At 37.7% G+C, this 25841-nt stretch overlaps 1 protein-coding gene across 2 annotated transcripts in view; it reads left to right on the forward strand.

Annotated features, from left to right (window-relative positions):
- The window catches only part of PKHD1 (PKHD1 ciliary IPT domain containing fibrocystin/polyductin), a gene marked incomplete at both ends in the record, with an annotated part of 425783 nt that overhangs the window by 377013 nt on the left and 22929 nt on the right, over nucleotides 1-25841 (forward strand). For both annotated transcript variants that reach the window (XM_082663569.1, XM_082663570.1), the window contains 3 exons: nucleotides 7005-8019; nucleotides 18063-18198; nucleotides 19393-19480. In XM_082663569.1, the coding sequence (XP_082519695.1) occupies nucleotides 7005-8019; nucleotides 18063-18198; nucleotides 19393-19480 (1239 nt within the window). The remainder of the gene's footprint in view (nucleotides 1-7004; nucleotides 8020-18062; nucleotides 18199-19392; nucleotides 19481-25841) is intronic.

A 25841-nucleotide genomic window follows, 5' to 3' on the forward strand; every position in this document is an offset into this window, starting at 1 on the left:
TTTTTTTTAAATTGAAGTATAGTTGATTTACAATGTTGTGCTAATTTCTGCTGTACAGCAAAGTTATACACATATGTACATTCCTTTTTTATACTCTTTTCAATTATGGCTTATTTCTGTCCTCTCTTGACTCCTGAATGTGGGGAGTCACTTCGCCACGCCAGCCACCAGCTGTTACAGTGTCTTCCTCACTGAGAATGATGCAAGGAGACTCAGCCCGAGTGCCACTGCCTAGCAATTTGTGAAAACCAACCTGGAAATGCCTTTATTTTGAAGCTCCACGACCCGAACTTGGAATACATTAAATTTTCCAATGCATTGAAATTTAAGTCTCTCAAATTACATTTTCTTATAATACTATCTGAGTGTATGGGTATATGTGCAAACATATATACCTCATCTCTTCTACAAGGACGAGAACTACCATATTATGGTCACTCGATATATTTTAAGACCAATAATTCTAGACTCCAAATTAGCAAGGTTGTGTTTTTTGTCATCTGTATGGAATCTGTTATGCACAAGAACATCACCCTCAATTTACCTTCACTTTACAAATATAACACATGCCCATTAGTTTTGAGGTTTTAAAAAATAGTTTTTAGCTTGAATTCCCCATTCGAAAAGGTAGATAGTTTTTCTCTATTATTGCTAATATGACAAAATACATATTTTCTTTAATATTTCTTTGCAAGATTTCAGTTACTCCATTTGTACATTTAGGAACACAGATTTTGGAGTTTCATTCCTCATAGCCTGAAGGTCTATGACAACCTATATAAATGGGAATAAATTCAGCTTGTCTTCACTTTATTTGATCTGTGGCCATTTATATTTGTTAAATTAGAAACAATGAGGTGTAAATGTTGTTTGACAGAAAAGAATTATAAATGATTTCATTTCTTGAAAATAAGAGAATGATTATATATTTTGTTTTTGTTAAAATCTGCTATACTTTTGTCAAAATCTGCTATCTGCTATTTTCAAACATATACATTTTTCTCTTTTGTTGAAATGGGGAAGATGGAAGGAATCCATGTGCCTTTGAGTCAAAACATTTATTTTTAAAATACTTCTTTCTTTCCTTCTGATCCATTTTTCTAAATAAAGGATAGAAATTTTTTCTTTTTCCTTTTCTTTTAATTTTTTTTCCTACCAAAGACGACCCCTTTGGCATATTTTCTTTTCAAATGTGAAATGAAGTGGAAAATCCTCATTTCAAGACAGGAAGGACAAATATTGACACAAAGTTAATAATTGTTAGAACCCTGGAAGCAACCTGAGTGCACACACACTCACACACATTCACATACATACCCACCCACCTTTTCCTCTGCTTCCTCCTTTACCAGGAGTACCTAACGCTCCTCCTTTCTGGTTTCTAGGTCCATGGTTTCCAATCTAGGGAAAGGCAGACAGAGCATATTGTATGTCTAGGATATTTTAGGATGTTAAAGTACACATAGAAACAAGTGCACGTATGCACACATGCACACACACATACAACCTGCTTCATCTAATTTCCCCCACTTAGAGAGGAGCTTCTGGACTTTATCACTGGTCTTGTCCATCTTGAATGAAAGAGCATAGGCCAAGCCAATACTCACCGGTCACTCAGCATTTATTAAGTCCTGTCCACTCTTGCCTTCTGGAGAGGAATGCCCTGGGGCGACTGGGTGGCTGCCCCTGACAGGCTGGGTCACTTTATCTATTCACATTGATTATGAAAGTCAGCTGTGGCCAGACCTTGGTGGGTTTTTTTTTTTTTTTCACCCTTCTTTTCTCAGCCCCTCTTAACAAGCACCCCTGCCTGGATTTTCATGAGGAAATAATCAGATTAGGCCTTTCACGGTGAGTTCATATGGAGTTCTCTTTCTCCAGTGTGCTACTAACTGAATAAACGTGTTTAGTGGTAAATTGTAAATGACATTATGATTACCAAAGCCAGCATGGGTTTCATTTAAAAGTGATCAGAATTGCAGACCACAAAAATTGTGACTGGCAGATAAGGCCATTTGGAGAAATCAGAAAAGAAAAGACAAAAAAAAAGTGAGAAAGAGAATCATTACTGAAAACTACATCCTTCTCCAATGGAGAGAGGCAGGAGGAAGAGAAACCCAGGGAGGGAAGAGTTGGATCGCTATTTAGAAGGGAAGCCAGACTGTCCATGTGGGTGCTGCCAGCTGTGTCTGGGAGAGGGGACGTGACATGTGTTTGGGTGTGCGTAGCCCTCTCCTAAGGAGTTAATGTCAATTCTCTCCCACAATGAAGAACTGCACCCATGTAGCAGCTTTGGAATCCCAGGCATTGCTTTCCTGTGCTTGATTTTTGCCTCACATCAAAATTAAAATACTGGAATTGATTAACTCTGAAGGTGAAATAGGAAAATTGATGGTAAGATACCAATAAACCACTGTCTCTTAGTCATTAGTAAGTTTTGGAGAAATAAAAGTAAAGTTTCTTATTTATGAACACCAGGATTCCACATTTGGCTACAAAACTACATAATGTGACTTGCTGATAATCTTTAGTCTATTGCCTTTGTTAAATTAGTGGCTATACGGTTATACTTCAGGGAAAGTATGCTAAAATATTTAAAAGGCCAAATGGTAATAGAAAAGAAGCAAATGGACTCTTGCCAAATATGTGACTTGACAAATAACCAAAAACCTTTCCGTGAGTTCCTGTCAATAGACTGTGTTAAGAGAACTCCTGACTATACAGCACCCTTCCCACAGGGTTAATCATCACAGCTGACCCCACATCTAAATACAATCCCCAAATGAAGTTATTTGGATTCCATTTTATTTTGCCAAGAGCACAGGTAGAAGTTAAAAAATATGTTTTTCTCTTCCTCCTCTTCCTCATGGCTGTTACTAAGTAATTGTGTGAATCATAATTGCTGTGAGTCAATTTTTCTATCTATAAACTATGGATAATTAAACTTGCTATTAGAAAGTTTTAGGTAAAGGAAGTTAGGGAAGGAGGAAGGAAGAGAGGGAGGGAGGAAAGAAAAAGGGAAGGAAGGAAGGATTACCAACCTTATAGCTTGAGGGTATCTTTGTAGTGAGGTCAAGTCTTCCTCTTGGCATTCTAATCCCTCTTTTATCGCATACCCCTTCCAGGTACCATTCCCATGAGTCTATGGACTTCCTGTCAGATATTTCTCTATCTGAAGCTCTCCCAAGCAACCATTATATATTATTTGCAACAACATGGGATGACCACCCTCTGGCCATCTAAGACCTGTTGAAGCAATAAGTCAGAGTCTCCCATTAACAAAACTGTGTGAAAGTTTTGTCTTATCAGGAGGACCCCTCTGATAGTTTCCATGCCACTGTTACAGAATATAAGGATACGGTGTGTTTTCCTTAGTATCCCTGCTGCCTCAGTCATTACAGCAAATCCACCAGCACATTCTATTTACTGTCTGCAGAAGACACATTGTTCTCCTGATTCATTCATAGGCTTATCCAACCTTTCACTCCCTTCCTCCATTTGTTTAATGAATGAATGAATCAGCCAAGAAAAAAATGCTTTGTCATAACAGAATGTTTTTGTGTGTGGACAGATCAATTATGTGATTCAAGAGCAGAAGATTCATATAAATATAATCAGCCATAATTTCAGTCTTATGGTTTCATGTGAAATAGTTGGATCTCTCACAGAACACTATCAAATATTAACATTAATTCAAGGGGCAATTCTCACAATGCCCTTCTGTAGTATACTCTGTTCTTGTGATGAGTTGGTTTAAATTGTATTCAAGCTATAGAATAATAATCTTATAACTAGACACCTGGAAATAATAGATAAAAGTTATTTGAAGAATAGGGGTTTTGAAAAGGACATTACATGTCAATCAACTAATACATATTAAGGAATTTCTACTGTGTTTGAGGTAGGATGTTGAACCCTATGGTAATTTAAATATGAGATATAGCCTTAGGCCTTGAGAAATAACACCTTAAGGACATTGGTTCCTAGTGTTTATGTAATTTATCAAGTACATATAGTTAGTTAGTAGCAGAGAATGATTGAGTATCATATCAACTAAGAGAATAAGTATTTTATTTAGGTACAGTTCCAAGAATTTAGCAATCTACAGAGGTCACTATGAAAGACCTTATAACTCCTGAATGAGAAGCAAGAAGAATAAAGTCAGAGATCTATAAAACTGGATGGAATGTGAACGATTCATCAATGGCATCAGCATGGCTGAAAAAAATGTGTAAAAAGGAGAGTGAGCAGTAGGTTTAGAAAAGAGGAACTAGTGTGATTTGAGAATAACCCACGAGGAAAGGCTACCTTACTATCTCCTTTGAAAATGATATACCTGTAGTAGCGAGTGATGTATCAGGGTCTCAAAGCAAAATGTCCACGGCTGTTAAGATCGTGCAGTTAATTAATTCCCTTCATACTGGTTCCATGCTTTGGAAGATAATTCTTGATTTCACATTAACGTTTCCATATTATATTACCACCGGGAAAAAACACACTGTGTATAGGTGACCATTTAAAAATATTTTATAATTAAATCTCTACTTAGATTAACAATTTCATATTTAATTTAATGAATTCAAGTGATTTAAGAGACATAGAGCAATTAGAATTTTCTGTTTTGTGTCAGTTTTCAAGGAATCTGCCTATTTCATCGAAGTTGTTGAACTTGTTGGCATAAAGTTTGTTTGTAAGAGTCTCTTAATCTTTGCCTGTAGGATCTGAAGTCGTAATCCTTCTTTCATCCCTGAAATTGGTGATGTGTCTTCTTCCTTTATATCTTGATCAGTCTAGCGAGGGGTTAATCAATTGGTTGACATTTTCCAAGAACCAAATTTTAGCTTTGTTCACTTTCTCTGTTTTTTCTTGTTTGTTTGTTTGTTGTCTGTTTCATTGACGTTTGCTGTTACATTTATCATTTCCTTTTTTTCTACTTACTCTTGGTTTACTTTGCTCTTTTTCTGAATTTGTAAGGGAGTACCTAAGGCATCACTTTTAGACAATTCTTCTTTTGTAATATAAGCATTTAACATAAGTTTCCTTCAAAGCAGTGTTTTTGCCACATCCCACAGTTTTGATATGCTAAAATTTCATTATCATTCCATTTGAAATATTTTACAGTTTTCCTTATAATTTTGACCCTTTTGTTGCTGTTATTTTTGAGGTTCAGGTGTCCTACTCCTGAAGTAGCATTTTGGTAATTAAGTTTATTGACACCATAGGCAGCTTTGGCACAGATCTTTTTTTCTTCTTTCAGCTTTCCTCAGTGCCCTATGACACTCTTTTTTTAAATTGAAGTATGGTTGATTTATAATGTTGTGTTAGTTTCTGATGTACAGCAAAGTGTTTGAGTTATACATATAGATTTTTTTTCATTATAGGTTATTACAAGATATTGAATATAGTTCCCTGTGCTATACAGTAGGACCTTGTTTTTTTAATCTATTTTATATATAGTAGTTTGTATCTGTGAATCCCAAACTCCTAATTTATCCTTCTCCCTCCCCTCTTCCCCTTTGGTCACCATAAGTTTGTTTTCTATGTCTGTTGAGTCTGCTTCTGTTTTGTAAATAAATTTATTTGTATCATATTTTAGATTCCACATATAAGTGATATGATATTTGACTTTCTCTGACTTACTTCACTTAGTATGATAATCTCTAGGTCCATCCATGTTGCTGCAAATGGCATTATTTCATTCTTTTTTATGGCTAAGTAGTATTCCATTGTATATATATATATACCACATGTTTATCCATTCATCTGTCGATGGACATTTAGGTTGCTTCCGTGTCTTGGCTATTGTGAATAGTGCTGCTATGAACATTGGGTGTATGTATCTTTTCAAATTATAGTTTTCTCTGGATATATGGCCAGGAGTGGGATTGCTGGATCATATGGTAAATCTATTTTTATTTTTTTAAGGAACCTCCATACTGTTTCCATAGTGGCTGCACTAATTTACATTCCCACCAACAACATAGGAGGGTTCCCTTTTCTCCACACCCTCTCCAGCATTTATTGTTTGTGGACTTTTTAATGATGGCCATTCTGACCGGTGTGAGGTGATACCTCACTGTACTTTTGCTTGGCACAGATTTCTTATCATATTACATGGAAGGAAGGATGCAGAAGGAGGCTAGATCATGCTCAAATGTAGTACATCCTACGTAGTAATAATTTGATTTTTTTTTGGTTCCAGTCCTTAGGCTACTTAGATGAACATGCACTAAGGAAAATTAAAATATGTAGAAAACAATACAAGACAATTTTGTGACTACTAATTTAAAGTCAAAGGAACTTTTTTTGGTTGGAAGGTAACATATACCTTTGAATTCAGAACAGGAAGTACTCTAGGTTCATAGACAGGAAGATTAGGAATAGTGGGAATAGTGAATAATGCTGTTTCTTTAAATGTTTTCATTAGCTGCAGTCATCCTCAACTTGGGCCTCTATTTAATGTCAACACTCCCCAAATTACTACTTTCCTCTTCTCCTCCTGTTGTATTTCTTTATTCTTCATGTTTAGAGAAAAAGTGTGAGGAAATTATATAGTCTGACATCCAAACTATTTCACAATCTGGTCACAATATACCTTTTCAATTTTAACATACCTCCATAAAATCTCTGTTCCCGCCCCCTCAATCTACCTCTTTCCCATTGACTCAAATATCATTACCCTCTTCTCGCCTATCCTTTTTCCATTATGTAGAACTTAGTGATTATTCCTTTTTCTTAATTACTTTGTTTATTCAGCTCTTTTACCACTTAGCTATTATGCCCATTATTAATTTTAAATAGCATATTATGTAACATATAAATTTAAATTATATTAAAGAGCTGTATCTTTCCATATTTTGCCCAAGAATTTTTTGCATTCTCACACTTGAATATTCAATAAATGTTTCCTGAGGTTACTGATGATGGTGAGAGTGATGGATTGTAAATCATCTTTGAGAGATTGTGGTTCTTACGTCACTTGTTTATTTTCCTTTATTTTATAGGCACATTTAGAGAAGAGCAGAAATGCACATACCGATCGCTGATGCAAGGCTACATCTGCAAACAGACTGACCAAGTGATCTTAATTCTTGACAGTGCTGATGCCACTTGGGCAATGCAAAAGTTATATCCAGTTGTATCTGTGACTAGTGGTTTTGTTGACACCTTCAGTAGCGTAAATGCCAATACTCCCTGCTCCACTTCAGGGTCTGTATCTGCTTTCTATTCCATTTTACCCACCAAGGAAATCACCAAGGTCTGCTTTGTGGATCAGACTCCTCAAGTTTTGCGTTTTTTTCTATTGGGGAACAAAAGTACCTCCAAGCTCCTCTTGGCTGTATTCTACCATGAACTCCAGAGCCCGAATGTTTTCTTAGGGGAAAGATTCATTAAACCTACTCAAGTTCAATCAACTTCCTCACTGCTGAATGGGTCTATTGGCGCCAACTATTTCAGCATCATGGATAACCTCTTGTATGTTGTCCTACAAGGAGAGGAGCCCATTGAAATTCGCTCAGGTGTTTCCATTCATTTGGCCCTCACTGTGATGTTTTCAGTTCTAGAAAAAGGCTGGGAAATGATGACCCTTGAAAGACTAACTGACTTCTTGCAGGTTAGCCAAGACCAAATCAGATTTATTCATGAGATGCCTGGTAATGAAGCAACCTTAAAGGCCATGGCTGACCGTAGAGCAAAGAGAAAGCGCAATTGCCCAACTGTGACTTGTGCCAGTCATGATAGAGTTGGTCAGCGTAGACTTCTCATGATGGAAATGAGCTCATATAGAGTCCTACCGCCCACCACTATGGAAACTATCTCAAAAGTGATGGTCGTTGAAATTGGTGATCTGCCAGCAGTAAGGAACACTGGAGTAATTCCATCCTTATCAAGTAACAAATTACAGACTTTGGCTCACCAGGTTATCACTGCTCAGCAGACTGGAGTACTAGAGAATGTTCTGAATATGACTATTGGGGCCTTACTAGTGACTCAGTCAAAGGGAGTCATCGGCTATGGGTAAGTACTAATTATAATAACTTCTAAATGAGAGCTGATTTCTTGGAAGCGTATTGCAAATGTCAGCCTACTTACACTGAGTCACATAACCTGTCTGCTTTTTAAGATAAGGATAAAAATGTCAAGAGCCACTTATAGACTTAAATTCTCAATTTTAAAATTCTTTATTAAATCTGTAGTCTTCATGGTTATTCTATTTCCTGGGTAGATATAGATGTTTTATTTTGGTACTTTAAAATGAAAAACATGGAGGAAGAGATTTTTCTAAGGCAACTTGTTTTCAATGTGCTTGTTCATTCATTTATCATGTAACGCATATTTAAGCAGTGGGCTAGATTCTCGGTTTGCTAAGGTGAAACTGATATGATCTTTGCCTTATGGGACAAAAACACTATCTATCACAATTCCATAGAGCTATGAGCTAAGACTTGAGTACTCAGGGTGTTGTTAATAATACTGCCTGTAGGGACTGGGGAAGAGACTTATATTTAGGAACATTTTGGAGGGATGCCCAGGAGTTCACTAAGCTAAAGCTGTGACCCTGATTGGGTTTTATTTAACCTAGGATTATAAAGCCCTGAAAGGATGTCAAATTGCATGAGGCAGAACATGATTGCTGCCAACTATGTTTATGGCACAGACCTGTGTAGGATCCATAATACCCTTTGTGCTATGCTCTTCGGACTCTACAAGCTTGTATTTTGAAGTTCTTTACCAGATCAGTGTTTACTACACACTTCAGAAGTAAATTTAGCTGAATATTTCCCCGAGCTTAGTACATGAAGAAGTACATGAGGTACACAATAAGAGGAGGCAAGTATAAATGACTCTCAATTTTTTTGTACATTGTATAACCCAAGAAATGAATTGTCCAGCCCAAGTTCATCTAAGACATCTGTCACAAGGTCAAGACTGTTAGAGTCCCAAGCTCTAATTTTTAGCAGATACGAAAGAACCAGAAATGATACTCCAAACTGAGAGACAATATGAAATTGCCATAATGCTTAGAAAACGTGTATAAACTAACCGTTTCACACATGCATGCTGCTTGGTTATAGAGGACTCAGGAGATTCAAACATGGATATTCCCTGCAAGCTTGTCATCACCACTGGAAAAATAAGCTCAAACCTATGCACGTTTTTAGTTGATATAGTTGATGTTGGGTCCCTGAAATAGGTAAAAATTATTTAGATTCTGAGCTATGTTACTCAGTGAAAGTTTAGAATGCTCATATTGTTTTAGATTATTCTCTTGCTGCTCTTTCACTGTATTTGTCGTAGTGCTAATAAATAAGCAACTAATATTTAATGGGTATTAATTACTTCTATACAACCATCTCCAGTGGATGTGGTATTCACTATAAAGTAAAAAGCAAAACAAAAAGACACACCTTCACATTTTAGGGAATATTCAACTAATACATTGATTGCCTTTTTATACGTAGAGAAACATATCCAAATGAAAGTTTTGCTAATGTTTATGTAGCATACTTTACCTGTCTTTGGTGTTCCTCTTCCTTACAGGACACTAGTATGTACGGAAGATATGGAAAGAAACCTCAAGCAATTTTTTTTCTGGATTCTGGTTGATGTGAAGGGCTTTGAGGATTGTTAGTTTAGAATTTAAAAATACTCCTAGTTGCATGAGCGCTCAGAATCTATTATATCTTAGATATTTTTACTAACCACTAAACCTTCACCATGTTATTAATGTAATTATGATATTATGCATGATAATATAAAAATCAGGAATCTGAGAAAAGATGGTGCTAATGTATCTTAGCTTACATTTAAATATATTTTCTTTCCTTTAGTCCAGTTTCATTTAGATTCCACCGAGTTCTCATGAGCATATTCTATGTGTGGGTGACTAGAGAGAAATAGAGCCAGTTCGTTGCTCAATTTGATTTAGATTTTACAGTACTGAGCTTTCTTAATAGGTCATCCTTCTAAAATGACTGATTTTTATATTATATAAAAAAAGACTCGATTGGGATTGACATGTATACACTGAAGTGTATAAAATGGATGACTAATAAGAAAAAAAATAAATTAAAAAAAAACCCCAAACAACAACAACAACAAAAAAGACTCAGTGAGTATTTAGCTTTTAACTAGAAGGAGAGCAAAGTCAAAGAGTAGAAGCAATGGAGATAAAGCAGAGGAAACCCAGGAAAGAGAGTGGACCCAGCACAAGTGTAGGTATGCACACATATGTGTGTGGGATATCATCCTATCGTGAGCTTCAGAGAAAAGAGCACCTTTATTGCCCACCATCTGTCATAGCCATCATGTTTTCATTTTTAACTTATGTATTTCTGACTTGATAAGAAACTGCTGAACATGTATCAACAGTTTCACATTAGTAGCTTTTTAAGTTTCCTCACTCTGTATAAGGAGCACCTTATCAAGCTGACTTGGAATAGAGAAGAAAACTCAGACAGACAATTGGTGACAGGTAGCATCAGTTTTCTGTTGGGATGTGTTATAGTCCCCATCTCTCTCAGTTTCTTTAGTATTTTAAGAGAGGTTTCCTAGATATGCAAAAAAAAAAATCTTCTGAAGCTAACGAAAGGCTGCTTCTTAAGTATATCTGAATAACTCTCTGCAGAATGAGAAATGCCGTGTCCTAAGGGACTTAATGAGAACCAGCAAGCTTTCCCATGGTCCTAAGAATTGTACAGTATGGTAAACAACCCTGAAGCCTGGGGCAGATCCCAGGGCCAGCCCTGTTTCTTTCAACTTCGATCAGTGTCAACTCAGACTTCCATTGAACTCACTGGAGAGCCATTGACAAGCTAATGAATTGACCTTTAGACAGCAGAAATTAGTCTGAGGACATAGGCCTTTCAGTGGAAACATCTACAATGTTCTTTAAAGGTTCACTCTTGTTAATTTAATGACGTTACATGCATTTCAGCAAATTGAGGCCATATCAGACATTTACTTATCAAGGGGAGTACTACCTGCTTTCAAAAAGCTACCAACTTTCTGCTTTGTGGGGAGAACTGGAGTGCTATTGTTTTAACCAAATAATATACAACACATTGGCCTCTCCCAGTCTTTATCCTCCTCTAGAGGCATCTAGATTTAAGTGTCTTCTGCATGGCTAAGTCTGTTCCATGAACCTGTCTTCCATCTTCCAAAGCTTTGTTAACCTCTGTTGTTGGTTGCTCTCTCCTCTCCTGCCTTCTTTATCCATGTTGATTTACACCATTTTTATTCATTTTTCTCCTTTTAAGTAATTTCGGTGGAGTAGAGGGAACAGAGATAAACATATGTTCAACCTCTGCTTTTTAAACTTGGGGTTCCCCACGAGGGTCTTATTTTATATTCTGCCTTTTATCTGGAATCCTGGCAGTAGAAATTTGATTTTTGCTCTTTTGAATTTCTTTCCCTCCTGTCTTTTCTTCTTCTCCCTCTCTTTCTCCTGCTTCATAAAAACAACCCACCTCTAAATAATATTCTTTGTCATTTGGTAAGCATAAATATATCTGTATCTTTCATGGAAGTTTAGCTATTGAAATGCTAAAGCTATTTGTGGTTGAGAATTTCTAAAATGACCACCCAAAAGTGTACTGCCCTAATCCTGGGAACCTATGAATAGGATCAGATAGAATTTTTATGAAGACACTGTGTTATGTGGCACAGTAGACCTTAAGTTGGAGAGAATACCCAGGATTATCAAGGTGGCACAATCACACACAACAGCCCTTAAAAGAGGAGAGCTTTATCCTGCTGTGGCAGAAGAGGAAGGCAGAGAGATTCCAAGTGTGAGAAGGAATTGAAGTGTCACTGCTTTTAGGATGAAAGGCACCACATGAGAAAAAAATCAGATGCACTTTGTAAGTACAGAGTGGACCTTGGCTGACAGCCCACAGGGAAACAGGGACCTCCATTCCACAGCCACAAGGAAATGAATTCCACCAACAATTGGAATGAGTTTGGAAGTGGATTCTCCTGAGAGCCTCCACTTAAGCAGTGAACTCCCAGCCAAGCCTGTCTAAACTCTTGACCCACAACCTGAAGATCATAGATTTGTGATATTTTAAGCCACTGAGTGTGTGGAGTTTTGTTTCACAGCCATAGAAAACTAATACGCTATCTCACATAAAACTCTTTGTTTCTGACGTTGCCATGAACCTTGGACCCTAAAAACAGTTATAGGGAATGTGAGCATGGCTCTGTGGCGGTATACACCTGTGTGTTTTGCACCCTTCACATTAGTAGCTTTTTAAGTTTCCTCACTGTGTATAAGACACACCTTATCAAGCTGACTTGGAATAGAGAAGAAAACTAGGAGAGACAATTGGTGACATGAGTCATTTGGTGACATTCAGACTCATTTAACATCTTCTCTTGTGCAATCTCTCCCTGCCCCTTGGGCACCTGCATTCTAGGAAACAGCTATTTGGAGTATGCAAGGACAGGGTCTTTCTGTCAACACTGAAGGATGCTCTTCTCAAGACTGGCAGAATATTCGTCCGGGAAGGGATTCCCGTACTGCTAGCCTGTCTCTTTCCTCCCTCCTGGCAAAACCACAACTTTGCCATTAAAGAGTGTTTTTGCACCATTTCTTTTTTTCACTACAATACAAATTCACTGCTTTGTTGAGTTAGGTGGATGGCAAAATTATCAGAATGGTATTTTATATATGTGGCTTTGCGGGAAAATGAGATGCTCTGCATCTCATTTTTAATTAAACTTTCCATTTAATTAAAAATTGTTTATTTTATCACTACATTTTAAAAAAGACTTCATCTCTTAAACTAAAAAGAAATAGATATTATCCAGCCTTATTAAATGGAAAATAATGTAGACCTTTCACATTTTTATTGATGATTCATGTCATCATTAAAGCTATCATTTATTTCACAGCTCTGTTACTGCAGTGATGCCCTTAGGGACCCTTGTTCTTATACTAAATGGCCCCAGACCACTAAATCTTTGATTCTACTTCTACAGTTTACATTTTCCCTTCTCTCTTCCTTATAAACAGGAGGAAAATTCTAATCCATTATTGCTGTTGACTTATCTGCATCCAGTAGTTTTCCACCCACATGCACATGTAGTTCTAATTCCGAAATTGAACCGGAACCGTACTACCTTACAATCAATTTAAGATTTGTGTGTACGGGTGGTGAAGTTGTAGCTAAATATAATAAAGACTCATGAAAACTTACATTTGAATGTTTTTTATTTCCCAAACATTAATTGAACAGTTATTATGTCCAAAAAATTGTATGGCTCATATGAAAATCTAGAGATTTAAAAATTAATAGATAGGGAAAACAAACATTTACACAACTGTCTAATAAGAATATGGTATATTAAATCTCATTATTCTATATCTATTACAAGGAAATCATTAATTCAATATGAACCTGCTTAACCATTAATCTGGTTTTTCATAAAATTAGTATATTTTTATCTTTATAATATTCATTTGTTGGTCAAGGCTTCAATTTACTATTATACTCCCAAGAGTACCTAAGCAGTGTCATGCACCATAAGTGATCATTAAATACATGTTGCAAATAGTGAAATGTAACCGGTTTGACTTCTCTGCTATTCTAATACTCCTGTGCAACCAATATCCTGTAACAAATCTCTTCCATAGATCTTGAGTGATTTCTCTTTTCCTGGTTAGACTATGACTGCTAGGGGACTCCATCGCAAACAGGAAATTTTGAATATTTGTGTATGATCTTAAAAATGTATTCAGAATTTACATTATCCCAGATAAGATATTCATGCTAGATTTATTATAAAATATTATTTTGAACAATTTTCTGACTAAAATACTTAGGTTTTGACCTCTGAGTTGACCTTGTTGGAGGTTGTGCCATGTTTATTTTGTGTCTTTATATTCTCATGGCACAGTGCAACCTATGCCTGTGGTTCCTCAAATCTCAGTTTGAAATGAAAATTTCCAAAGAACCATAAGAGTTTAATAACAAGTATTAGAGCACAGCAGTAAGTGCACCAGTTCAAGAGTGTATCAGAACTTGAAGTTGGCCAGTCCAAGATAGGTGGCGGCTTTCTAGAGGCATTTTAATGACCTAAGAACAGAGGAAGTGCATGGTGGGTACTGATTGGTCATAGTGTTCCTATAGTAACATGTATTGGATGCTTGTAATGTGCGAAGTTTGGAATCACTATGCTATGGTGCCAGAAAGAAACCATGAGATCATAAGACATTTTTTTCTCTCTTAGGAGTTGATGGCAGCTAAGGGCATTTGGCTAGGTTTAACAGGGAGCATTAAGACTATGAAATATAAATAAAATGGTATGTGTCAGCTCTGAAAGATAGCCAGGAAAGTCATTCTTGCCTTACGGACTCTGTGGAAGAACATTCCTGAGGGACCGAGGTTATGGTGTTGTATTTATCTTTGCCTATCTCATAGTGCCTAAAACAATATTTGTACATGGTGGAAGGGTTAACATTTGTTTGTTAAACTGAACTGAGTGGAGAATTTGCTTTCTTCTTCCAGGGTACAGAATCTTGCAAACTCCTCTGAAATTTAAGTTCCCTCACGGCATACCCTAAAAAATTTAATCAAAACATGGAGCTCTTTTATAGGAACCTGACTTAGTAACTTTGAGGAGGCCAAGGCTGAAGAGGAAGTGAGGAAGTATCTCCAAACGCCCCACCCTCACCTCACTGCCCAGAGCTAGCCTTCATCAGATGATTTATTTATTTGTTTGCTCAGTTTGCTATGCAGATAGAAACAATCCCCTCCTCTGTAGGGGAAGCATTGCAGATCGGGCAGATTAAAAAGCAAGAGCTGGAGTGAATAGTAGTGATCTCTGAACTCAGACATTTCTGTATTTTCTTGGTCTTTCTCTTTTGCTAGCACTTAAGCACTGAAGGAAAAAAAAAATTCTTCCACATACCTGGCTGGCTATTGGAAGCTGTGAAATAGTGGTTAAACTGGGAGGATTGGAGGGAACTTTCCTCCCCCATTTTTTAAAGTTTGGCTGTAGGTCCTTCTGCCTGCAGGCTACAGTCACATTAGCAGTTGGAAATTGGATAACGACAGCACAATGACAAATCCAGGTTGCTTGCAATAAGTTGCTAATCCCTTTGCTTTAATATCGGAGCAGCGGATAATGATGTTTGGACATCACTCTGGTTTACTGACGACCCCACTGGGGCCAGCAATAGAACCTTACAACTGTCTAACAAGGCGTCAGGTGATTCCCGTCGTCACAGCAACGGACACTGGAATCTAATCTTCCCTCCATCCCTTCTAGCACCCAATAACGCCTAGGTTATATAAGTGGCCCATCATTGCTTGGTAACTTGAATCAATTAACGTTAATTCGCACAATGCTATGATGTATTGTGATCACTTTCATTTCAGGGAAGGGGGAGAAATTGCTATAAGTCACCTAAAATGAGGTTGTCTGTGGTGCTGAGGTATTAATTGGGTGTCCATATTAAATGCAAAAGGAGCCCCATCGTGAAAGGAAAGTGGATGAGTGACTCTCTTGGCTGCTATTGACCTATCAGAAGAAGACAGTGCCCTTTTCCTTTGCTTTTATCTATTACAGTTTTCCCTATTGCGTGTCAAGTTGATGTATTATAAAAAATTCATTTGGTGACCTTTCACCCCCTTAGCAGATTAAACAATTTCACTTCGATGGCATCATTAACAAGACCCTGCATTTAATGATGATTTCTCTAAAAGGCCACGGAGATTCGATTTTAAGCTAACAGATTTATTGCACTATTATAACATATCGTAAAAAACTGTACCACCTACGGTCAGGTTTTAGGTTAGAAACTGCCTACGAGTTTATGTGGAGCTTAAAGTGGTATTACCTTGGGATATGCTGTAGCAGCAAGTCTCTGACCTCCAGTGGGATGCTGTTTACATTTAATCAGAGATGTTTGCTCACAATAAACTTTAAAGTGTGTCAGGGACGGGCCTTTTAGCAAGTGTTCAGGTAGTTGGTTCCCATCCCTTCGTCTCTAGACATCAACGTACTTATGTCAGGACCTTGGATGGAGTCTTTTGGTTTCTTTAACCTACACGGCCAGCCTGCATCCTGTCCTGCATCAGAAAGCTTTTAAGAAATAGGCCACTTCCCTGGTGGCGCAGTGATTGGGAGTCCGCCTGCCAATGCAGGGGACACGGGTTCGTGCCCCGGTCCGGGAAGATCCCACATGCCGCGGAGCAGCTGGGCCCGTGAGCCATGGCCACTGAGCCTGCGCATCCGGAGCCTGTGCTCCGCAACGGGAGAGGCCACAGCAGTGAGAGGCCCGCATACCGAAAAAAAAAAAAAAAAAATAGGCCAGTGGAGAAATAGTATGTGATAACAATGTTAGAATTTTCCAGTAACCTAGGAGCCATAGAGGATGCAATGAATAACATGGGGTTTTAAAATATGATTTCAATTTTTTCTTTAAATAAAAAGGAGCCTTACTCATTCAGGCTAAGCAAACTAATAAATGATGATCAGACTAGTGTGTGTGGAATTCCCAGTGAGTGATTCTAGCAGAGGTCAGGGCCTTAGCTGGCAAATGACCAAAAGGGATTCGTAGGACCACACATGCCCCATCCCCCATTTTCCAGGATTCTCAGGGGAGAGGGAAATTGCTCCCTACAGAAACTTCATAGTTTGTGATCCTCTGTATTTGTTCTTGCACTGTTTCCTCTTCTTAGGACTAATTGTCACCTTTACCTCACATACACTCTCTGTTAAAATAAATATCCTTTTCTCCTCACATAAGAAAAAAAACAAAGATTAGGGGACCAAGTAGTTGACTCACAAGCATTTAACTGAGGGCTGGGTAGGATACTATTTAAAAAAAACCTCAAAGCCTTGTTAGACCTGACCTAGGGTGTTTTGACGGTAATCTATTACCCTATATTAGGGTAATATGTGTGATATATAGTGTCTATATATATCCATTTAATTGCTAAAACTCTATTGCATGCCTCTGATGTGTAATACACAATAGGCTTAATGGGACAATAGGTGTATAACCCAGAATATTCGTTTAATAGCGCTGCCTTGGGTCTTCCAAAATACCAAAGCTCCGGTAAAAAAATGTTTTGAGGTATCATGAATTATGTAACTATTTTATTTTATAATTATTCCATTTTATTGCTAAGTCACATCAGCAATTAATGTGCTCAAAAGAGATGAAAAACAGTATAGCTCTGGACCTTGGTCATACACTTACTCTTGGTAAGACCTTTGGAAAAATACTGAAGCCTTTTTGGACCTCAGTTTCTTCATGTGCAAATAAGAGTACCTATGTCATAGTGCCACTTTAAAGATGCAATGAGTTTATAGGTGGAAAGCATAGACTAGTACTTGGTACAGGGTGTAAGTGCTCAGCATATATTAATTATAAATAAGTATTATTCTCCCTAAGGACTTCATTCAACTGAAATCAATTAATCAATGAATTCCACAGTTGTCGATTCTATTTAGTGCAAGCATCCTGTGGAGACAATGAACATGAAAGGGTGGTTGTGAGATTAAATGAGCTATTCCATGTGAAACAGTGGTGTGGGAGGTTGCTCCCAGGCATCTCTTTCCAGTTCTTTTCGGTGACGTCATCTTGGTACCACAGAATTAGCCATGGTGAATATATTTATACTGTGGAAATTGGAAAACACTAACACCTCTTGGGGGAGAGCTGGTTTACTAGCATACTTAGAACACATCCCCACCTTCTAAATATTTTAGTCTGATAAGTTGCCTCACTAAGGCTTTTTTGGAGCTGATATTAACAAATTGTGATAAAAATCTAAGTTCATAGTATGTTCTCCTCCCACCTCCCCCACCCCCCCGCCCCAACCAGTGCATTCTTTCCTATGGCAAAGCAAACATATAAAGTAAATATATAATTATTCTTTAGTTATAAGGTCATGTTTGCTATACAGTGTATTATTCAGTTTCTAGAAACAAAGGCAAATGCAAATCTTCTCACTGGTAATAACGTGTTATGGAAAAAAGCTACTGCAGTGATATGATATCTGTAATCTTAGGCATGTATTCTTTTCTTTTTTAACATGTGCCAGAAATACAAGCAATTTCGAAACTGGGAACTTGATATATATTCGGCCCTATGGTCTTTCAGTCCTAGTCCAGCCTTCAGATGGAGAAGTGGGAAAAGAACTTACAGTACAACCACAGCTCGTTTTTCTGGATAAGCAGGTACCTTGTGCACAGGTAACAATCTTTATTCAGAGCCAGGTACCATGTTGTATCTGGCGCATGTTTCACATCGCATCATCTTCAAGATACACATGTACAGAGTGCCCACCCTGTGACATTTGGTGCACTTAGAACATCTAACTACTTTCATTATTTTCCTTCCATTTCACAGCCTGCTTTCCTTCCACTTTCTATAAGTGTCCAGAATTTGATCAAGGGTAAAAATAGAATTCTGATACTTTTTCTCCTCAAGCAAATTCTTTTTTTTTTCGGTACGCGGGCCTCTCACTGTTGTGGCCTCTTCCATTGCGGAGCACAGGCTCTGGACGCGCAGGTTCAGCGGCCATGGCTCACGGGCCCAGCCACTCCGCGGCATGTGGGATCTTCCCGGACCGGGGCACGAACCCGTGTCCCCTGCATCGGCAGGCAGACTCTCAACCACTGCACCACGAGGGAAGCCCTCCTCAAGCACATTCTTACGACAGGTCTCATGTATCTTCTCAGAAATCTCTCCTTCTCCAAGTGTTGGATCTATATCTGAAGAAGTCATTTCATATGCTAATGAAGGAATTTATGCCATCACATCTGCATTATAGTTCTATGTTATTTTAAATGATTTCTCCTGTATGTGGTTAAGTACAGCATCAACAAGAGGCTTCTGTGCTTAATTCTAATTTCAGTGTCCATGCCCTCTGATTCTATTTTATCTTGTCTATATTTACTAATATCAAGGGGGGAAAAGTGAAATAGGATACTCAAATCAGCTTTCCACTCTTGACTTTAGAAATGCCTCCCCTGATGTGCTTACAGAGGGCTGAAGGCCATGGGCCTGAGGTCCACACTTCTGCTCTAGCCTGGCACTCACCCAACTCTCTCCTGCTTTGTCATCTTAATCTTTCCTTCCTTATTAACCCTCAGCACACCGTGGCACTCTCCTTTTCTGTAAACTTAACTTTCCTTTCTCCTCTTCACTGCCCTGCCCCAACTTTTCTTGCAATAATCTCCCTTCTCTCTGCTCAGTAAGCTAATTTGATATATTCTTCTTAACCTGAGAAAGAAAATATTTATTTATTATTTTTTTCCTTTGTTTATTGTGTGCTTTATAAAAGATTCTGTGTGAATCCTCTTCTTTTTCAGATAACTTCACAAAATTCTCTTCTGAGTCCAACTTTTCCCCTTTTTTCCTGTTTCCAGAATCGGAGAGTAGAGTCGTTGGGGCCCCCATCAGAGCCTTGGGTCATTTCTGTTTCTCTGGAAGGGACATCAGATTCCATGCTGAGAGGTAGGCACCTGTGACATTCGGAGACGTGCTATAATTGCATCTGCACAGAAATGTTTGCTACCGTTGGGAATCTATAACAAAAGCTGCTAATACTCAGTATCTTTGTTAGTTTGGAAGAAATCCCCTTCACCACCAGTCTACAACGCCAGTATCTGCAAAAGGGAACATTAGGTTGGCAGGAAATGTTTAACAAACCATCTGCCCACCTACCCCCACCCCTGCCAACATGGTGAGGAGTATTATTGTCATACCTGTATCTTCAGTATGGTGTAAGGAAAAGGTCATGGCCCCCTAATCATGTACAGATGATTCTCTGGTACAGTATCAAGTCATAGGTACAATGTGGTTTCTATGGAGAAACAAACACTGGCTCTCAATGTTATAAAGAATAAATGTGATGGCAAATGCAAAGCGCCTGGCCCAGAACAGGCCCTGAGAGCTCATTTTCTCCTCTCCAGCTTTCTTGGTCCTCCGTTACCTTCCTGTTCAGTCCCAGTACCACTGCTAGCTTCATTTACTTTTCTGGAGTTGTGCATATGAAAATCAAAAGCCACCATTCTGTTCTTTGCTTCTATAAGTTTTACTATTTTAGATACTTTATATACGTGAAATCGTACAGTGTTAGTCCTTCTGTGACTGGCTGATTTCACCTAGCATAATGTCCTCAAGATTCATCTATGCTGCAATGTATTTCAGAACTTTTTTTTTTAGTTTTATTTATTTATTTTTTTATACAGAAAGTTCTTATTAGCTATCTATTTTATACATATTAGTGTATATATGTCAATCCCAACCTCCCAATTCATCCCACCACCACCCCTTCCCACGATTCCCCCTTGGTGTTCATACATTTGTTCTCTACATCTGTGTCTCTATTTCTGCCTTGCAAACCGGTTCATCTGCACCATTTTTCTAGATTCCACATATATGCGTTAATATACGATATTTGTTTTTCTCTTTCTGACTTGCTTCACTCTGTATGGCAGTCTCTAGGTCCATCCACATCTCTACAAATGACCCAATTTCATTCCTTTTTATGGCTGAGTAATATTCCATTGTATATATGTACCACATCTTTATCCATACTTCTGTCGATGGGCATTTAGGTTGCTTCCTGGCTATTGTAAATAGTGCTGCAATGAACATTGGGGTGCATGTGTCTTTTTGAATTATGGTTTTCTCAGGGTATATGCCCAGTAGTGGGATTGCTGGGTCATATGGTAATTCTATTTTTAGTTTTTAAAGGAACCTCCATGCTGTTCTCCATAGTGGCTGAATCAATTTACATTCCCACCAACAGTGCAAGAGGGTTCCCTTTTCTCCACACCCTTTCCAGCATTTCTTGTTTGTAGATTTTCTGATGTAGCCCATTCTAACCGGTGTGAGGTGATACCTCACTGTAGTTTTGATTTGCATTTCTAATAATTAGTGATGTTGAGCAGGTTTTCACATGCCTATTGGCCATCTGTATGTCTTCTTTGGAGAAATATCTATTTAGGTCTTCTTCCCATTTTTCTATTGGGTTGTTTGTTTTTTTGATACTGAGCTGCATGAGCTGCTTGTAAATTCTGGAGATTAATACTTTATCAGTTGCTTTGTTTGCAAATAATTTCTCCCATTCTGAGGGTTGTCTTTTTGTCTTGTTTATGGTTTCCGTTGCTGTGCAAAAGCTTTTAAGTTTCATTAGGTCCCATTTGTTTATTTTTGTTTTTATTTCCATTAACCTAGGCAGTGGGTCAAAAAAGATCTTGCTGTGATATATGTCAAAGAGTGTTCTTCCTATGTTTTCCTCTAAGGGTTTTGTAGTGTCCAGTCTTACATTTAGGTCTTTAATCCATTTTGAGTTTATTTTTGTGTATGGTGTTAGGGAGTGTTCTAATTTCATTCTTTTATGTGTAGCTGTCCAATTTTCCCAGCATCACTTATTGAAGATGCTGTCTTTTCTCCATTGTATATCCTTGCCTCCTTTGTCATGGATTAGTTGACCATAAGTGCATGGGTTTATCTCTGGGCTTTCTATCCTATTCCATTGATCTATATTTCTGTTTTTGTGCTAGTACCGTGTTGTCTTGATTACTCTAGCTTTGTAGTATAGTCTGAAGTCAGGGAATCTGATTCCTCCAGCTCTATTTTTTTCCCTCAAGATTGCTTTGGCTATTCAGGGTCTTTTGTGTTTCCATACAAATTTTAAGATTTTTTGTTTTAGTTCTGTAAAAAATGCCATTGATAATTTGATAGGGATTGCATTGAATCTATAGATTGCTTTGGGTAGTCTAGTCATTTTCACAATGTTGATTCTTCCAATCAAAGAACATGGTATATCTCTGCATCTGTTTGTGTTATCTTTGATTTCTTTCATCAGTGTCTTATAGTTTTCTGCATACAGATCTTTTGTCTCCTTAGGTAGGTTTATTCCTAGATATTTTTTTCCTTTTGTTGCAGTAGTGAATGGGATTGTTTCCTTAATTTCGCTTTCTGATTTTTGTTGTTAATGTATAGGAATGCAAGAGATTTCTGTGCATTAATTTTATATCCTGAAACTTTACCAAATTCATTGATTAGCTCTAGTAGTTTTCCGACGGCATTTTTAGGATTCTCTATGTATGGTATCATGTCGTCTGCAAACAGTGACAGTTTTACTTCTTCTTTTCCGATTTGGATTCCTTTTATTTCTTTTTCTTGTCTGATTGCTGTGGCTAAAACTTCCAAAACTATGTTGAATAATAGTGGCGAGGGTGGACGTCCTTGTCTTGTTCCTGATCTTAGAGGAAATGCTTTCAGTTTTTCACCATTGAGAATGATGTTTGCTGTGGGTTTGTCGTATATGGCCTTTATTATGTTGAGGTAGGTTCCCGCTATGCCCACTTTCTGGAGAGTTTTTATCATAAATGGGTGTTGAATTTTGTCACAAGCTTTTTCTGCATCTTATTGAGATGATCATATGGTTTTTATTCTTCAATTTGTTAATATGGTTTATCACATTGATTGATTTGTGTACATTGAAGAATCCTTGCATCCCTGGGATAAATCCCACTTGATCATGGTGTATGATCCTTTTAATGTGTTGTTGGATTCTGCTTGCTAGTATTTTGTTGAGCATTTCTGCATCTGTATTCATCAGTGATATTGGTCTGTAATTTTCTTTCTTTGTAGTATCTTTGTCTGGTTTTGGTATCGGGGTGATGGTGCCCTCATAGAATGAGTTTGAGAGTGTTCCTCCCTCTGCAATTTTTTGGAAGAGTTTGAGAAGCATAGGTGTTAGCTCTTCTCTAAATGTTTGATAGAATTCGCCTGTGAAGCCATCTGGTCTTGGGCTTTTGTTTGTTGGAAGATTTTTAATATCAGTTTCAATTTCATTACTTGTGATTGGTCTGCTCGTATTTTCTATTTTTTCCTGGTTCAGACTTGGAAGGTTATACCTTTCTAAGAATTTGTCTATTTCTTTCAGGTTGTCCATTTTATTGGCATAGAGTTGCTTGTAGTAGTGTCTTAGGATGCTTTGTATTTCTGCAGTGTCTGTTGTAACTTCTCCTTTTCCATTTCTAATTTTATTGATTTGAGTCCTCTCCCTCTTTTTCTTGATGAGTCTGGGTAATGGTTTATCAATTTTGTTTATCTTCTCAAAGAATCAGCTCTCAGTTTTATTGATCTTTGCTATTATTTTGTTTGTTTCTATTTCATTTATTTCTGCTCTGATCTTTATGATTTCTTTCCTTCTACTATCTTTGGGTTTTGTTTGTTCTTCTTTTCTAGTCCATTTTAGGTGTAAGGTTAGATTGTTTATTTGAGATGTTTCTTGTTTCTTGAGGTAGGCTTGTATTGCTATAAACTCCCCTCTTAGAACTGCTTTTGCTGCATCCCATAGGTTTTGGATCATTGTGTTTCCATTGTCATCTGTCTCTAGGTATTTTCTATTTCCTCTTTGATTTCTTCAGTGATGTCTTGGTTTTTTAGTAACATATTGTTTAGCCTCCATGTGTTTGTGTTTTAACATTTTTTTCCCTGTAATTTATTTCTAATCTCATAGTGCTGTGGTCAGAAAAGATGCTTGATATGATTTCAATTTTCTTATATTTACCGAGGCTTGACTTGTGACTCAAGATGTGATCTATCCTGGAGAAGGTTCCGTGTGCACTTGAGAAGAAAGTGTAATCTGCCGATTTTGGATGTAATGTCCCATAAGTATCAATTAAATCTATCTGGTCTACTGTGTCATTTAAAGCTTGTGTTTCCTTATAATTTTCTGTTTGGATGATCTGTCCATTGGTGCAAGTGAGGTGTTAAAGTCTCCCACTTTTATTGTGTTACTGTCAATTTCTTCTTTTATAGCTGTTAGCAGTTGCCTTATGTATTGAGGTGCTCCTATGTTGGGTATATATACATATACAATTGTTATATCTTATTCTTGGATTGATCCCTTGATCATTATGTAGTCTCCTTCCTTGTCTCTTGCAACATTCTTTATTTTAAAGTCTATTTTATCTGATATGAGTATTGCTACTCCAGCTTTCTTTTGATTTCCATTTGCATAGAATATCTTTTTCCATCCCCTCACTTTCAGTCTGTATGTGTCTCTAGGTCTGAAGTGGGTCTCTTGTAGACAGCATATATATGGGTCTTGTTTTTGTCTCCGTTCAGCGAGCCTGTGTCTTTTGGCTGGAGCATTTAATCCATTCACGTTTAAGGTAATTATCAATATGTGTGTTCCTATTACCATTTTCTTAATTGTTTTGGATTTGTTATTGTAGGTCCTTTCCTTCTCTTGTGTTTTCCACTTAGAGAAGTTCCTTTAGCCTTTGTTGTAGAGCTGGTTTGGTGGTGCTGAGTTCTCTTAGCTTTTACTTTTCTGTAAAGCTTTTGATTTCTCCATCAAATCTGAATGTGATCCTTGCTGCGTAGAGTAATCTTGGTTGTAGGTTCGTCCCTTTCATCACTTTAAGTATATCATGCCGCTCCCTTCTGGCTTGTAGAGTTTCTGCTGAGAAATCAGCTGTTAACCTTATGGGAGTTCCCTTGTATATTATTTGTCATTTTTCCCTTGCTGCTTTCAATAATTTTTCTTTGTCTTTAATTTTTGCCAATTTGATTATTATATGTCTCTGCGTGTTTCTCCTTGGGTTTTTCCTGTATGGGACTCTTTGCACTTCCTGGACTTGGGTGGCTATTTCCTTTCCCATGTTAGGGAAGTTTTCGACTATAATCTCTTCAATTATTTTCTTGGGTCCTTTTTCTCTCTCTTCTCCTTCTAGGACCCCTGTAATGCGAATGTTGTGTTTAATGTTGTCCCAGAGGTCTTTAGGCTGTCTTCATTTCTTTTAATTCTTTTTTCTTTATTCTGTTCAGCAGCAGTGAATTCCACTATTCTGTCTTCCAGGTCACTTACCTGTTCTTCTGCCTCAGTTATTCTGCTATTGATTCCTTCTAGTGTATTTTTCATTTCAGTTATTGTATTGTTCATCTCTGTTTGTTTGTTCTTTAATTCTTCTAGGTCTTTGTTAAACATCTCTTGCATCTTCTTGATCTTTGCCTCCATTCTTTTTCTGAGGTCCTGGATCATCTTCACTATCATTATTCTGAATCCTTTTTCTGGAAGGTTGCCTATCTCCACTTCATTTAGTTGTTTTTCTGGGGTTTTATCTTGTTCCTTTATCTGGTACATAGCCCTCTGCCTTTTCATCTTGTCTACCTTTCTGTGAATGTGGTTTTTGTTCCACAGGCTGCAGGATTGTAGTTCTTCTTGCTTCTGCTGTCTGCCCTCTTCCAGTTACTTCTTGCTCTACCCTGGCTTTGAGTCTAAGCTCATTCACATGCCTCCTATAAAATATGTACCTTGCCATACTGCATACATTACCCATACCCAGTTCCTTACTCACACTCCATACCTTATCGTATCCCATACCTACTCCTCTACTATACCTTACTCAGCCTCCATACTTTACTGTGCCCCACTCCTGACACATACTCCCCCCATTCGTCATTGGTTTCCTCTCAGTTATCCCAAGGGTATCATCACTGTCTAGCTTAGAATCATATTGGATCATGCAAGATGAAAGAGGCGTGGAACCGTTTGTTATTTTCCTCCATTAACACCAACTCATGCTCTAGCCAACTGACTCCCCTGGATCAGTATATTCACCGTTGTTCTCTTTGGGAGATTCAATGAGAGCGTATGAAGAATGGGCTGAGGTCATCTTATATGCACACGTTTTTGTGCGTGTGTGTGAGTGTCATGAAATAGGAAAAAAATCTGGTGTCATTTTCTTTGTAGAATGCCCACATCACCAAACACCCTATTTCAATGATTGAAAGTATCTCTTGAAGCCATCATGAAATATTTCTCCTTAACTTCAGAAAGAATGGA

This window comes from Grampus griseus, assembly GCF_964374135.1.
Source record: "Grampus griseus genome assembly, chromosome: 10".
NCBI lineage: Eukaryota > Metazoa > Chordata > Mammalia > Artiodactyla > Delphinidae > Grampus > Grampus griseus.